Source organism: Aythya fuligula, chromosome 4 (assembly GCF_009819795.1).
Source record: "Aythya fuligula isolate bAytFul2 chromosome 4, bAytFul2.pri, whole genome shotgun sequence".
Classification (NCBI taxonomy): domain Eukaryota; kingdom Metazoa; phylum Chordata; class Aves; order Anseriformes; family Anatidae; genus Aythya; species Aythya fuligula.
The window spans coordinates 27,740,440-27,753,466 of record NC_045562.1 but is presented as its reverse complement, the minus strand read 5'-3'; the positions used below and the strand labels follow the sequence as shown (position 1 = coordinate 27,753,466).

The following is a 13,027-nucleotide window of genomic DNA, read 5'->3' as shown; positions in this document are numbered from 1 at the left end:
AAGACAGGAATTTTATCCATCATTTGAACATCCATTTAGCTGCAAAATTGTGAAGTTTTAGGTTAGCCTGAAAAACATTTTAGCTTTGTTTTATGGACAGCTAGAATCGGGATTCTGTTATAACAAGTATTATAGCAACAATCTGTAAGTTTGCTGTAGCCCAAAAGAAGAAAGGTGAGGGGTGTTGCAGAGTGGAAGGGAAACAGATGTGATAACCAGGTAGGTCAGAAGTAGTCAGGACCAAGATCACAAGTTTTCTGATTCTTGAACTTGGTGCCTTCATTCTGCCTCTCTAATGTGGTTGCCCTTTAACTAGGTATTAATGAATAAGAACTTCTGTATGTAAACTGTTTTCTTAGAACAGCTTGTGCAACTTCTCTGTGTCTATGATCTTCAAAATCATCATGTTCCTAGGCTGTGTTAGGTTCTTCTATGCTGCATTGAATGAAAGCAGCTTCTTTCATCTCAGCTCTGACCTTTGCTATAGGCACCTGTGTATCTATTTCCAATGATGACAATAAAGCTACCTGCTGCAAAACTTGAAAGACAGCCCTGGACAACTTGAAGAGTAGAGGGCAATTGCTCATTCTTTAATGCGTTCTATGCAAATGAAAGCATGTGTTCCCATTTACCTCCATGCAAAATGCAAGGTGCTTATTATGAGTAAATGAAACCAGTTACAGAAGAGAGTGCATGTTTGACCTCTCTCACTTGCACGTGTGTTCAACAGTGCCTTACTACATGTAAGATGAAATCTGTGGAGGCAGGAATAAAGACTTTCTTGAAAATGTTTGGGTTTTTGGAAATTAATTATGCTTTAAATCATGAAAATCATGCATTAAAACTTCATATAGAAAAAAAAAAAGTTTGCATGGGAGGCTAGAGATGTCATTTGCTTGGAGAATTCTGTCCCCTAAATACATGAATCTTAGAAGCACAACATCCAGATTAGTGATTATGAATTTTGTCACTGAAACACTCCTTTTTGAGAAGGTATTCCCTTGTGACATTTCTAGAAGATTATAAATACAGTCTGCTGTAAGAAACTAAATGATGAGTAAAAGATGTTCTCGAAATATAAAAATATAACTAATGCTTAAAGTTCAGTGCAATCAAATATCTTTTGAATCTACTGAAAGGGCCATTTATTGCACATTAGATGTTATTCTTGTCTCAGTTTTTGTACTAAAGATAAGCACCATGCATGCACAGTATTTTTACTTGGTGCTATTTCTGTTGGTCTTAGTTTCCTAGTTTTCTATTAATACAAAAATCAGTGGTATGGATACATCTTCTGTACCAGAAAATGAGAAGATAGAGAAAGCAAAGGCTCATAATCTACTATCCCAGTTACATTGCTGTTTATTTCCAGGCTTTTTAGCGTTTGGAAATGGTGTTTTGATTCCTCTTTCAAGGTTGCTGGCAAATATTCAGTTATGATAGGAGAACAAGCCTTGTGTGTTACAAATCAGTCTGCCTGTAATGTAAAAAGAAAATGTATGTAATTAGGGAATTTTTTTTAGTGTTTGTCATAGTGATCTTTTCTTTATAACCAAGCGCAGTGTATCTGTCAGTGGGGTCTGAGGCTGAGGGAAAGAAAAATCTGAAATTCTAACTAAAAATATTTTAGGTTCAAGAATTTTTCCCTTGAAGTGGAACAATATTGCTACCCTATTTTGAGAAACTTTTAACAGAAGATGATATGAAAGACTAAGCTCATCACTGTTAACAAAAATAACCATCATAACTATCTCTTGCATTGAGACTTAAGCCAAAATATGTTTTTATGTGGTGGTTTGGGCACAGTTCTGATAAAGGTGATGCAGGAAAATCCTCAAGGCAAACATGACAGCATGATTCTCCCTTGTAGATCAGATAGGCACCACTAATTATAGTACATTACTTGATCAAAGTGACCCTTCCATCACCTTGTTTGCTTTGTGAATCGTGTCTGCACTTTGCAACCCAGAACATCCTCCCAGATCCATCCCCAAACTTCCACACCCCTCAAAAAAAAAAAAAAAAAAAAAAAAAAAAACCAAAAAAACCCCACAAAACAAAACAAAATGCCTCCCCCCACAAATGTTTTAAATAATAATTAGTATTTAATTCAGACTAATCTTCTCAAGTGGTTTCTCTTCTAAAGTCAGTTTTGGAGCAAATCAGATACTTCCTGTAAACTGCATGTGGTTGTAACTGTCTTGGATGCTTAAGTACAGACAGTGATGCTAGTTAAATAGCAGGTATGTAAAGCAGTTACTTTTATTTTACATTCCATTTTAATCTCTAACACTACTTTCCAAGTCAGGAGCTGCTTAGTATTTTTAGAGATCATTTCGTTCATTCAAAATACGCCATTATCTTGATTGTTTGCTTGTTTTCAACTGAAAGTGCTCTGCCAATAATGTAGCTAGTACTAAGGGAATGTGAAGGAACAGGACTGTATCTCAATTAAGAGTCTGATTCCTTCCTCTGATGCTATAAAACTGCCACCCACACCTGTATTTTTAATTGGATTGGGCTCATTAAGATAAAGGATAAATTTGCACATCCAAGTCTTCACTGCACAATAGCCTATAAACTCAAAGACTCTAAAGATATATTTTATAAGATGCATGGCATTATGTTCTAAACTTGCAGCTCATGGACATTTTAAAATCCAGTATAGCATCTGATTTGTGTGTATTTTAACACTGGAACAGTACATTTAACTTGCACATCTTGTCCTTGTAAAAATGCTAGCAGAGCTGAATTTCCTAAAATTGGAACTTCTACATTTTATCCCACGGATGCAAGTGTTAAAATATTTGTATCTTTTAGTGGTTTTATATACATACTCATAAGCAGCATAATTTCAATGCAGCACAGAGTTATTTCACTAGAAATTTAACTAATTTGTTACAAACCACAGTTTAAATTATATTACAGATGCATTGAGATAGGAATAATAATAATAATCAGCTAATTTTGATGATCTCTGACCAATCTCTTAATTTCATTCTTCCTTGTGCCATGGCACAAACAGGAAGTTCAGGAATTTAGTTAGCTGAAATAGGTATTTAACCCCTAGAAATACATGTTACATTTTACTGTATCTCCTCAAGATTTGTTTTATGACTTGTATTAACATAACTGCTGCCCTTTGATTTCATTTTAATGTCAGAACTGGAAATACGGAATATCTATAATTAACAAGGATATAACTCTCTGTCTTGAGTGTTTGTATGTTGCATTGTATTGTGATTGGATTCTCAGGCATTTCACACACAGAATCACACAGAACTGTAGGGGTTGGAAGGGACCTTGAAAGATCATCGGGTCCAACCCCCCACAAAATTTGCTTTCCTAGGTTATTCTCTTTCCTAATGTTACTGATGTGTTTTTTCCTCTGCATGTTATAAAAATATTTTCTTTCTTTTTTAAACAGCACACTGTTCATTTCTCTAGTCATAAGCTGGTTTGATTTTTTTTGGCTTATTTGTGTGCAAAACAGTGTTCTGAGAAATTTTTTGTTTATGCCGTGAAAAGAATACGATCTTGTTCCCAAAACCTGCATTATATTCTTTAAATGCATCATTGTCAGGTATCAGTTTTAATTTAGGCAAGGATTCATGAAATACACCTCCAGGAAATTCCAGGAAATCTCAAAATAGTAAGATAAAAATCTTGTCTTAAGCATCTTTCTATTGCAGGTAGCACAGCACGCCAGGATAATCTGTTATTGGAAAGATGAATGCAAAGATAAGAGCATGGGTTGGGTAAAAAAAAAAAAAAAAGCCCAATTACTCAATTATTGTATCAAATTGATTTAAACCAGCAGAGAGAGGAAAACCACCAACAACAAAAACTTTATTCAATTTAAATTTCACTTTGCATTGAACTTTGTTATTTATAAAGCTGGTCCAGCTGAAGCAGATTGCAGAGGGACCTTTCCACTGTATTTTGAGTATCTCTAAGGATGGAAATTCTGCAGCTTGTTGGGGTGACCTGTCCTGGAGCTTAATCACTCTTGTGGCTTAACAAACAAAAAGCCTAACTCCTTTTCTCTAATCAGACTTCCATAACTTCTCACTCGTGTATTGCTTCTTGTGCAATTGCTGTGCAACTTCAAGAACAGCCTGGCTCTGTTTTCTCTGCCCTTCCATTAAACAGCTCTGGACAGTAATAAGCTCTCCCCCTCCACCTTCTCCTTTATGGCTAAACAAATTCAGAACCTCTCTTTGTAATACCACATGCTCCAGTCCCCTGGTCGTCTTGGTGGCCTCTCTTTGTAATACCACATGCTCCAGTCCCCTGGTTGTCTTGGTGGCCCCTTCCTCTGGACTTGTTCCTGTAAGCTAGTGTTCCTCCATTGTCACCTAGCAGGACAGATACTAAAGGCACCTGTTGCGTAAAGCAGTGCCAACTTGTGCTTGTTACTTTGGGAGCTGGGGGCTGCATGAAGTGGAGCGTAGCACTGAATGTCGTGAAGTGGAAATGCTGTGAAGAGATGCCTGTAATAAGTCATCCAGCAGCTTTCAGGCAGGAGAAACCCCCTTGTCTGGTGTGGAGGCACGCCAAAGCTGTGTGGAAGGCTGTCACAGCTCAGTACTCTGACCAGGTTCTTTAAGGTAGTCCATGTGAGAGGGGTTAATCGTGCTACTGATTTAGCAGACAGACAGCAGCATACTGAAATCAGAACAAAAGTACAATATAGCAACTGCAGTATACAGTTAGATCCCTGTACAAATGTGACTCCCATTACTGGTCTCCCTAATGCGCATGCACAGCATGACGGGTTGCCCCAGTCACTAGGAAGGAATACGGGGGTTAAAGCCAGCTCGAGCCTATTGCTTTCTTCAGAGGTCTTTTATTTTTTTGGTTATGCAGTTTTTATAATTACAGTTGGAATGAGTTACATGTATACTTCCTCTGCTTTGCCGGGCTGTCTAGCTGGGAAAGGGATTGCTCTCTACTAATTATCTCAAGGAAGGCTGTTTACATGACTTGATGACCTACTGGTACAGCTGTACTCTGAAAACAGAGGTTACCCCCACCTTGTGCTGAGATAAGTTCAGTTTGCTTAACAGCACTGGGCGGTCATTCCTTGCATTCTTTGCTGAACTCATTGCTCTTATCCATCTCCTCTGAGCCTTCTTCCATGGTAGAGGTTTGTTGGCTAGTCACACAAGCCCTGCTGTATCTCCCAGACTGTTGTAGATATGTTCCTTTTGAATCGATAGGTCACAAATAACTAGATGGATGCCTGCCTGTAAGAGCTGCTCCTCATCTCAGAACTCAATAGATTTGTATTTTGGTCACATGAGGTAAGTACATCCAGCCACATGAGGGTGAACTGGAAAAAGATGAGGGAGAATTGCTGCAGGCAACATCAGTGTACTCCAGCCCTCATCAGAATCCTGGCAGGTATCTGAAGGGCCACAAGAGAGGGCAGCAGCCTCAAAAACAGGTTGATAACATAGATGAGTTACTTTGAAGTACTTGAATACTCCAGTGAAAATAGGGACCAAAGTTTTGGGCCTTACGTGGATCTCTCTTGAATACACAGGATACCACACACTACCTGGTCAAAGTCCTTGTTATCTCAGTGGAATTGGAAAAGTGGTTGTAGTGCCACGTACACATAGCCTTGGGAACAGGAGCCTTTCTGCAGAAAGGAGAATCAGGAGATGATCAGGAAAGTCATCAGAGGCTTATAAGGGTTAAATGATATGCTCTAGAAAATCTAGCAGTCATTCCAAGATTCATCACTACTACTTTGATGCAAAGAAGAGAATACATGATTTCTTATTTGCCATCTGTAATAATAATCTATTCAGTTATTCTGATTATAAAAGCAACCACTGTGACAAGATTTTTTTTTTTCATAGAACAAGCCATTGGAAAGGATTTTTTTCCCCTTGTGTTTCTTGCAGTACGAAGCAGTATGCATATTGAAGTATTTTTGACTTTTACAGGAAAGTTAGGGTACCCCCTACTGGCTATTTTTGGAAATAAAGCTGAGCTATAACCTACTACTTCAGAGTGAGCAACAGCTGAGTTTAATCCATACTGCAATTTTAATATATTTTTAGTATGTTTTAGAGGAGTAGAGGAGTGTTTCCCCCCCTGCCCCCCGGTAGCTTGGTAGCCTTCAGCAGAGTGAATCTACCTGCAGTGCAGCTGTTTTAAATGCAGGTGGTTGTACAGGCTGAGGGGTTCAGTAGTACCAAAGGAAATAGCTGGATGTTATCACAGCTCTTGTTGCCTAGTAACTAAAGCTCAATGTATAATTTCAATGGGGCTGAATTTGATGCACCTTGTCTGTCTTTCCCTTCTTACTAGTGGAATGTACATACATGTATTTATAGACTAAAATATGTCATCATCTGATAGCTAAAATGTATTTAAATCTATAACTTTACAAACTCAATTACCATGATTTAAGGGCTGACTTAAGTTTCACATAATTAAGACAGACTTTCTTGTAGCATTTGTTTCCTGTTTTTATTAGTAAGCAAGCTTTTCAGTGTGACTATGCATAGAGATACTAAATTATTTTCTGCATAACATTCTCAAATTTCATCTTTCTATTTCTTTTACTGATTTGATTATTCTATATATTTTTCTACTAAATCCACTTACACAGCCAGGAATTGATGTCAGAGTTATTTCACAGAATCACAGATTCACAGAATTTCTAGGTTGGAAGAGACCTCAAGGTCATCGAGTCCAACCTCCAACCTAACGCTAACAGCCCTCCACTAAACCATATCCCTAAGCTCTACATCTAAGCGTCTTTTGAAGACTTCCAGGGATGGTGACTCCACCACTTCCCTGTCCCAGCTCCATGCCATTCCCTCGGGTCTTGTCACTGTCCCCAGAGAGCAGAGCTCAGCGCCTGCCCCTCCGCTCCCCTCGTGAGGGAGCTGCAGGCTGCCATGAGGCCTCCCCTCAGCCTGCTCTGCTCTGGACTGAAAAAACAAAGGGACCTCAGCTGCTCCTCATACATCTTCCCCTCCAAGACCTTTCACTATCTTTGTAGCCCTCCTTTTGGCACTCTCTAACAGTTTTATATGTGATGTTGTGGCACTCAAAACCGCACACAGTGCATGAGGCCACACCAGCATGGAGCAGAGTGGGACAATTCCTTCCCTTGACCCACTAGCAGCGCCATGCCTGATGTACCCCAGGGTACAGCTGGCCCTCCTGCCTGTCAGGGCACACTGCTGGCTCGTATTCAACTTGCTATCAACCAAAATCCCCAGATCCCTCTCTTCAGGGCTGCTTTCCATCCTCTCATCCCCCAGTCTGTACTTATAGCCAGGGCTGTCCCTTCCTGGGTACAGAATCCAGCACTTGCTCTTTTTAAACTTCATACTGTCGGTATTGTCCGAGCTCTCTTGATTTGTCCAGATCTCTCTGCAAGGCCTCACCACCCTCTGGTGGTGTATCAGTGCAGTCACATTTTTTTGCCTTAATTTCTTTTGTTAATAGTTGATACCTGAAGCAAACTTCATTAAAGATATTCTTCCTTTTTGCAGTCTACATTGATCTCCCCTGTTTTACACATTTGGCTATAGCAGGTTATTGCTTCAAGTTAGGGGTTAATACTTTGTGGAACAGAAAGATGGTTTTCAAGCAAGCTTCATGTATGGCAGGCTGAAGGGAGAGGAACGGCAAAAAATATTAAAACAGATTTCAGTTTTGCAAGATTATCATATAGTCCTTGATGATGGCAAATAGTTGATTCTGCAGACAGTTACTAAAATTAAAACTTGTTCCCAAGAGCAATAATTTATATGTATATTCTGCCACTTGCATTTAGTATGAGTTACACAGGTCTTTTTTACTTTACCCTGCTCTTCCAGCTCTCTTCCTGATCATCCAGTTTTGTTCTTGCCTGACTCTTTTTAATTCTATCCAGGTAATTGTTTAAAAAAAGTAATACTTAACAAGAGTAGTGCAGCCATTGTCTTTGGTGTATATTTTGCTGGCTTATTATTGATGCAACCCTATAGTATATGTTTTCTCTGTGTGTAAGAAAAAATTGCAAGACTTGGGTTCAAATCTCTCCTGTTGTCATCCACTGAAGATGCAAACTAACATTAATTTCATATTTGAATGTTCTAACATAGAAATAACGTTAAAGTAACTGTCAAAGGCACCAAAAATAAAAGCATTATGAAGAAAAAGATGTAGTTAGCACTGGGAAATTTTACTTATATTTCATATAAACCTGATGTTTAAATTTTACTGGTCAAATAAAATGCATGCTGTACTGTTCTTGAAATTCTTCCTTCCTTTTTCACTTTCTTTCTGAAAGTTGAAAGGACAAATATACCATTTACACTAGTTATTTGCTGGTATGGACTTTCAGTGAGCTGTGAAATGTTTTATATATTCAGACTTTTAAATCCCAGAATTGTCATTCTTTGGACTTCCTTGAAAACTGAATTGAGTCCCTGTTAGAATCAGTTGCATAAATATGCTTATTATTGATGCTAAATAAATAAATAATGTGGACAATGTCCCGTGCTTGCATGCAAACAAGTATACTATCATGGTCTAGAAAACTTTGGTTTTAAGAAAGTGAACCCTCCCAGTGTTGAAGGGTTGAAGGTGAGGTGCAAATGAGGAGTGTTGGGAAGAGTAACTAGGGAACTTGTGAGTAAATACTGTGGAGGGTTTACATGATGTGTGAGAATTGTAATCTATAGAATGATTTTCCAGTGAACATGGTGACAGAGATGTTTATGATTTTAAATCTTAAATGGCATTTGCAGAGACGTGAATAATTTTGGTGTTGGATTTTAAGTTCTTGAGTCTTGTGATTCTGAAATTTTCCTCTCTTTGTTTTATTTATTTATTTTATTTTTATTAATGTTGACCAATACTCTTGTATCAAGTCAGAACTGAACTGAGATATTAAACACCTGTCGCTTCTTTCAGGTACTGCTCCCAGCAGCTGGTCTCTTGCAACTGCAAGATGTGAAAAGGACTTGCTGTGAATTTTTGGAATCCCAGCTTCATCCTGTCAACTGCTTGGGAATTCGTGCTTTTGCTGACATGCATGCGTGCACAGATCTCTTGAACAAGGCCAACACATATGCAGGCAAGTTATCATTGTCATAGAAGTTAGATCGATATCTGTGTGGGGGGTTACACACACATGCGGATTCCATACCAATCCACCCACACTTGCCCAAAGGAAATTGAATTTCATCCAGGTATGCATCTTCTGAAGAGTGCATTTGATATGAATGTCTGTCAGAGAAGGAAAGTCTGCTGGCTGAAACATGGTTATAGTAACTGCACATAGGGGCAGTATTTTCATGGCCTATTAGGACCATGCAATTTGTAACCCAGAAATAATCCAGCCTGCTTAAAATTTTGCACCATAGTTTAGGGGAGAAAGCAGGAAAGAAGAACTAAAATTCTGGCACTAGAGAAACAATTGCCAAGAACCAAAGTTCCATCTATGATTTTCAGGACTGTTGGAAGAACATGGGGGAAGAAAGAAGATGAGGGCATGGGGGAAAGCTATCCGTAGCCCCTGTACTCTACTGGCTAAGTAGACGCTGTCAAGAAACATATCATACCAATATTATGTCCTGAGTAATTTGTCTTTTGAGAATCCTATTTACTTAGCCCAAAACTTCAAATTTCCTACTATAAAGGGTACCTGTAATCTTATTCTTCTGTCTTGACACAACGTGGATAGAGGTATGTCTTTGAAGTAATAATATAGCTCAACCAACAAAATGTTTTATTAGTCTAATTTCTACTTGCTTTTGAAGAACACTTGTCATTGATTCTCATTCTTTGCTGAAAAATGTTCTTAGATTCTTAATTTTATTACTAAAAGTACATTGCTATTGTCATCTTAAAGGCTGTTTGTCATATCTGTGAGAGGACTAGCTCATGTCAAGTCTTCACATTTTCAAAATTAAGTTCTCATTTTGCTTGCCGTTGTTAATAAAAAAGCAATTCTGATTCTTTGGTGAACTAACAGAAGTGTTGTTGCAGGGACAAGGGAGAATAATTATTCCCTTTTTCTTGATGCTGGTGAGGCCTCAGGTGGAAAAATGCTGAACCAACCTTTAAGACAGATGCAAACAAGCTGAAGTGAATCCAAAGAAGTCTAACAAGAACATATTAAGAAAACAGACTGACCTATGACAAAGACTGTGAGAGAAAAGGGTCCATTCAGTCAAGAAACTAAAAGGCTAGGAGTATGAGAAGGAACACAAATCTTCCAGTACGTAAAGAGATGAGAATGAGTAAGCTTCATTTGTGAGGTATTCTTAAAGTAGTTTCATACATTAAGAAAAATCTTATTGTAAAAGTAACATTGATCAGGCAAGCTGTCTATGGAAGTTATGAGCTCTCTGCTGTTGGAAAGCTATAAAGAACTGGTTAGACCAACATCAGATTTAGTTTGATCTAGATCACACCTGTGTGCAAATCTAGATGATTTGAAGTGCTTTGTAGCTTGCATTTCTATGACTCTGTGAAGACTAAAATCATTTTTTTTCCTTTACTTTCCAAATACATCTTCTGCTGTTGGAAAGTGATAATACAGAGAAAGTATTACCAAATCAGTAATTGTTAACATAATCTAATCCACCTGGATTCCCTTGTTTAACTGCTTATGACACCAGTAAAGGTTGCATAATGTAGATTACTAAAAAAAACCCACAAACAAATCCTTAAAGCCATTGTATAAGCTTTGCACAAAGCAGTGAATTTTTAGCATAACAGTTTTAACATTTTTTTAAGTGTTTTTTTTTTTTTTTTTTTTTTTTTTTTTTTTTTTTTTTTTTTTTTAATTTAAGTAGCACTGTAGAATGCCTTGGGGTCTTGGTGTTTAAGTAAAGACTGAAGACATTACACAGGAGAATTAATTTTTAATGGAAGCTTTTTATGGTGAAAAAAACACACCCTTTTATAGGGATAAAATTTAGTAGCTAGCAAAGCAGTATATTTTCATTAGAGCAACAGGAGTGAATATTCGAAGAATAGGACAAATTTGTTTTAGAATATGCTGCTAACTCAGAAATCATGGATTGTCAGAGGTTGAGAGTTGTTCTCAGGTATGCCTCTATCTGTCCAGTCACAGATCTTTTCCTGTCTTTTCAGTGTCTCTTGGATATTTCATTCCTACTTCAGGTTCAGCAAAATTGAATTGCTTTTCATCTAAATATCTTTCCCTTCCCCCTGTCTTCCACTCACTGATGACTTCAGTGTTCTCCTAGTCATTCAGGTTTGTGAACTTAACAACTTTAACTCTCCCCTGCCATTTTCTCTCAACTACTCTGTTACTTACTCCCTTTTTTTGTTTCTTCCCTCCTCACCAAATTTGTACTATGTCAAATTTCTCATTTGTTGCAATGCAAATCTACCTCTGCCTCAACTTCCTCTCTGTCTGCTAAGATAATTGTATTACTTTTGCAGTATTCCTTCTCCCCACCCCTCCGGATAAAATTCCAACCTCTCACCCTTGCCTTTTCCAATTCAGTAGCACTACCTCCACTTGTATCTCTTGTATTTCTCTCCTACTTCTTTTATGGTTGGAACTAACCTTTCTTTCTCTTTCCTCTGTAATAAAACCATCTTCTATTTCTGTTGGATTCCTCCAGAAAGTACTTTCCTCATATATGTTTCCTTTTTTATAGTCATATTCCTGGAGTCCTGCTGGTCCATACCATGAGCTGCCAGCTCCACTCCTACTGTGTTTTTGCAGTATCCGTGTGGTGAATTTTAAAGCAATGCACTTTCTGTTCTTACTCTTAAGATAATATACTGTGCATGGTTAGGGTGTGAGATACCTCATTGCCTGGCACTTTCTGCCCTGCCTTCGTTAATCCCTAGCAGTCTGTCAGACTTAGTATGAGAGCAGTACAGAAAGGAGAAGGAAAAAAAAAACAACAAATCATCCTGGTAATGCTGCAGAGAAGAAAAAAAAAAAAAAAAAAGACTATATTGCTTTTCATAGCTTTTCTGAAATATACAATGAGAAATTAACAAAATTAACAACTTAGTACAGAGTTTAAAATGACAATTTTCCTTGAATAGAGTACTAAGTGCTTAATTCAGATGTCCAGATCCAAATAATAGCCTTTTTATTGTCATGAGTAATTTTAGACCTCATAAAAAGAATGATTTTGATGAATGTTTACAATTGCCTTAATTTCAAGAAAATCTGTTTTCCAGTATAGATTTTTTTGCCCTCACTTTCAGAAGATTATAGTTTCTCTATCAAGAATTGATATTTAAGGAAAAAATAAATGCAGTATGATTAGGTGTCCATTGAGAGAATTCTTGGTTGCTGTCTTAAATGTGAAACTGAGGAATGCAAATCAGCCATGCTCGGTAATATTTCATTATTTTAACTCAGTGAAATTGTATTCAAATTATTTATATATCAATTAAAAATACAAAAGAACCTTAAAACTCAATTCAAGAGCTATTCAGGTTGCTTTTGAAAGGACTAAATTTTGCGATGCATGTCTTAGGAGAGAAGTTCTAGTGTAGATGCAACTCAGTACTTTCTGTGATAACTGTGTTTTAGACTATTATGCAAAAGGTTTTAATTAAATCTTTTCTGCCTTTGAGTAACACCGTATCAACTGCAAAAGGCTGTCATATTTTTGATCTTTTATGCAATAGGAATCCAGGCTTACATTTATTAGCTAAAGTTTAGATAGCTAATGTTTCAGGGAATGCAGTTTCATATAACAGTGGCTTAATTTTATTTTATTTTTTTGTTCCAACTTCTACTCCGACTATGCCTTAACAACTGCTAAACTGCTTCTCTTTTAAATTACCTTTGTTCAATTTAGTAGTTGAAGTTAATATTTACGTAGATCACTGTATAAAAATATAAAACCTAAGACATTGGCGAGACCATGAGTGCAATACTTGTTATACATGTTTGAGAGTACGGGAATTACGTACAACTTGTAACCCTCAATTATCAACAAACAGTTGTATCCCTTTTTAGGCTAATGTTTTCCCTCTTGAATTCTCAAGCATCTAAATGCCA

The 13,027-nt window shown here is 37.4% G+C and overlaps 1 protein-coding gene across 2 annotated transcripts in view; it reads left to right on the top strand.

Moving 5' to 3' along the window:
* The window catches only part of KLHL2 (kelch like family member 2), a 56,240-nt gene that overhangs the window by 24,625 nt on the left and 18,588 nt on the right, over positions 1 to 13,027 (top strand). For both annotated transcript variants that reach the window (XM_032186864.1, XM_032186865.1), the window contains one exon: positions 8,932 to 9,094. In XM_032186864.1, the coding sequence (XP_032042755.1) occupies positions 8,932 to 9,094 (163 nt within the window). The remainder of the gene's footprint in view (positions 1 to 8,931; positions 9,095 to 13,027) is intronic.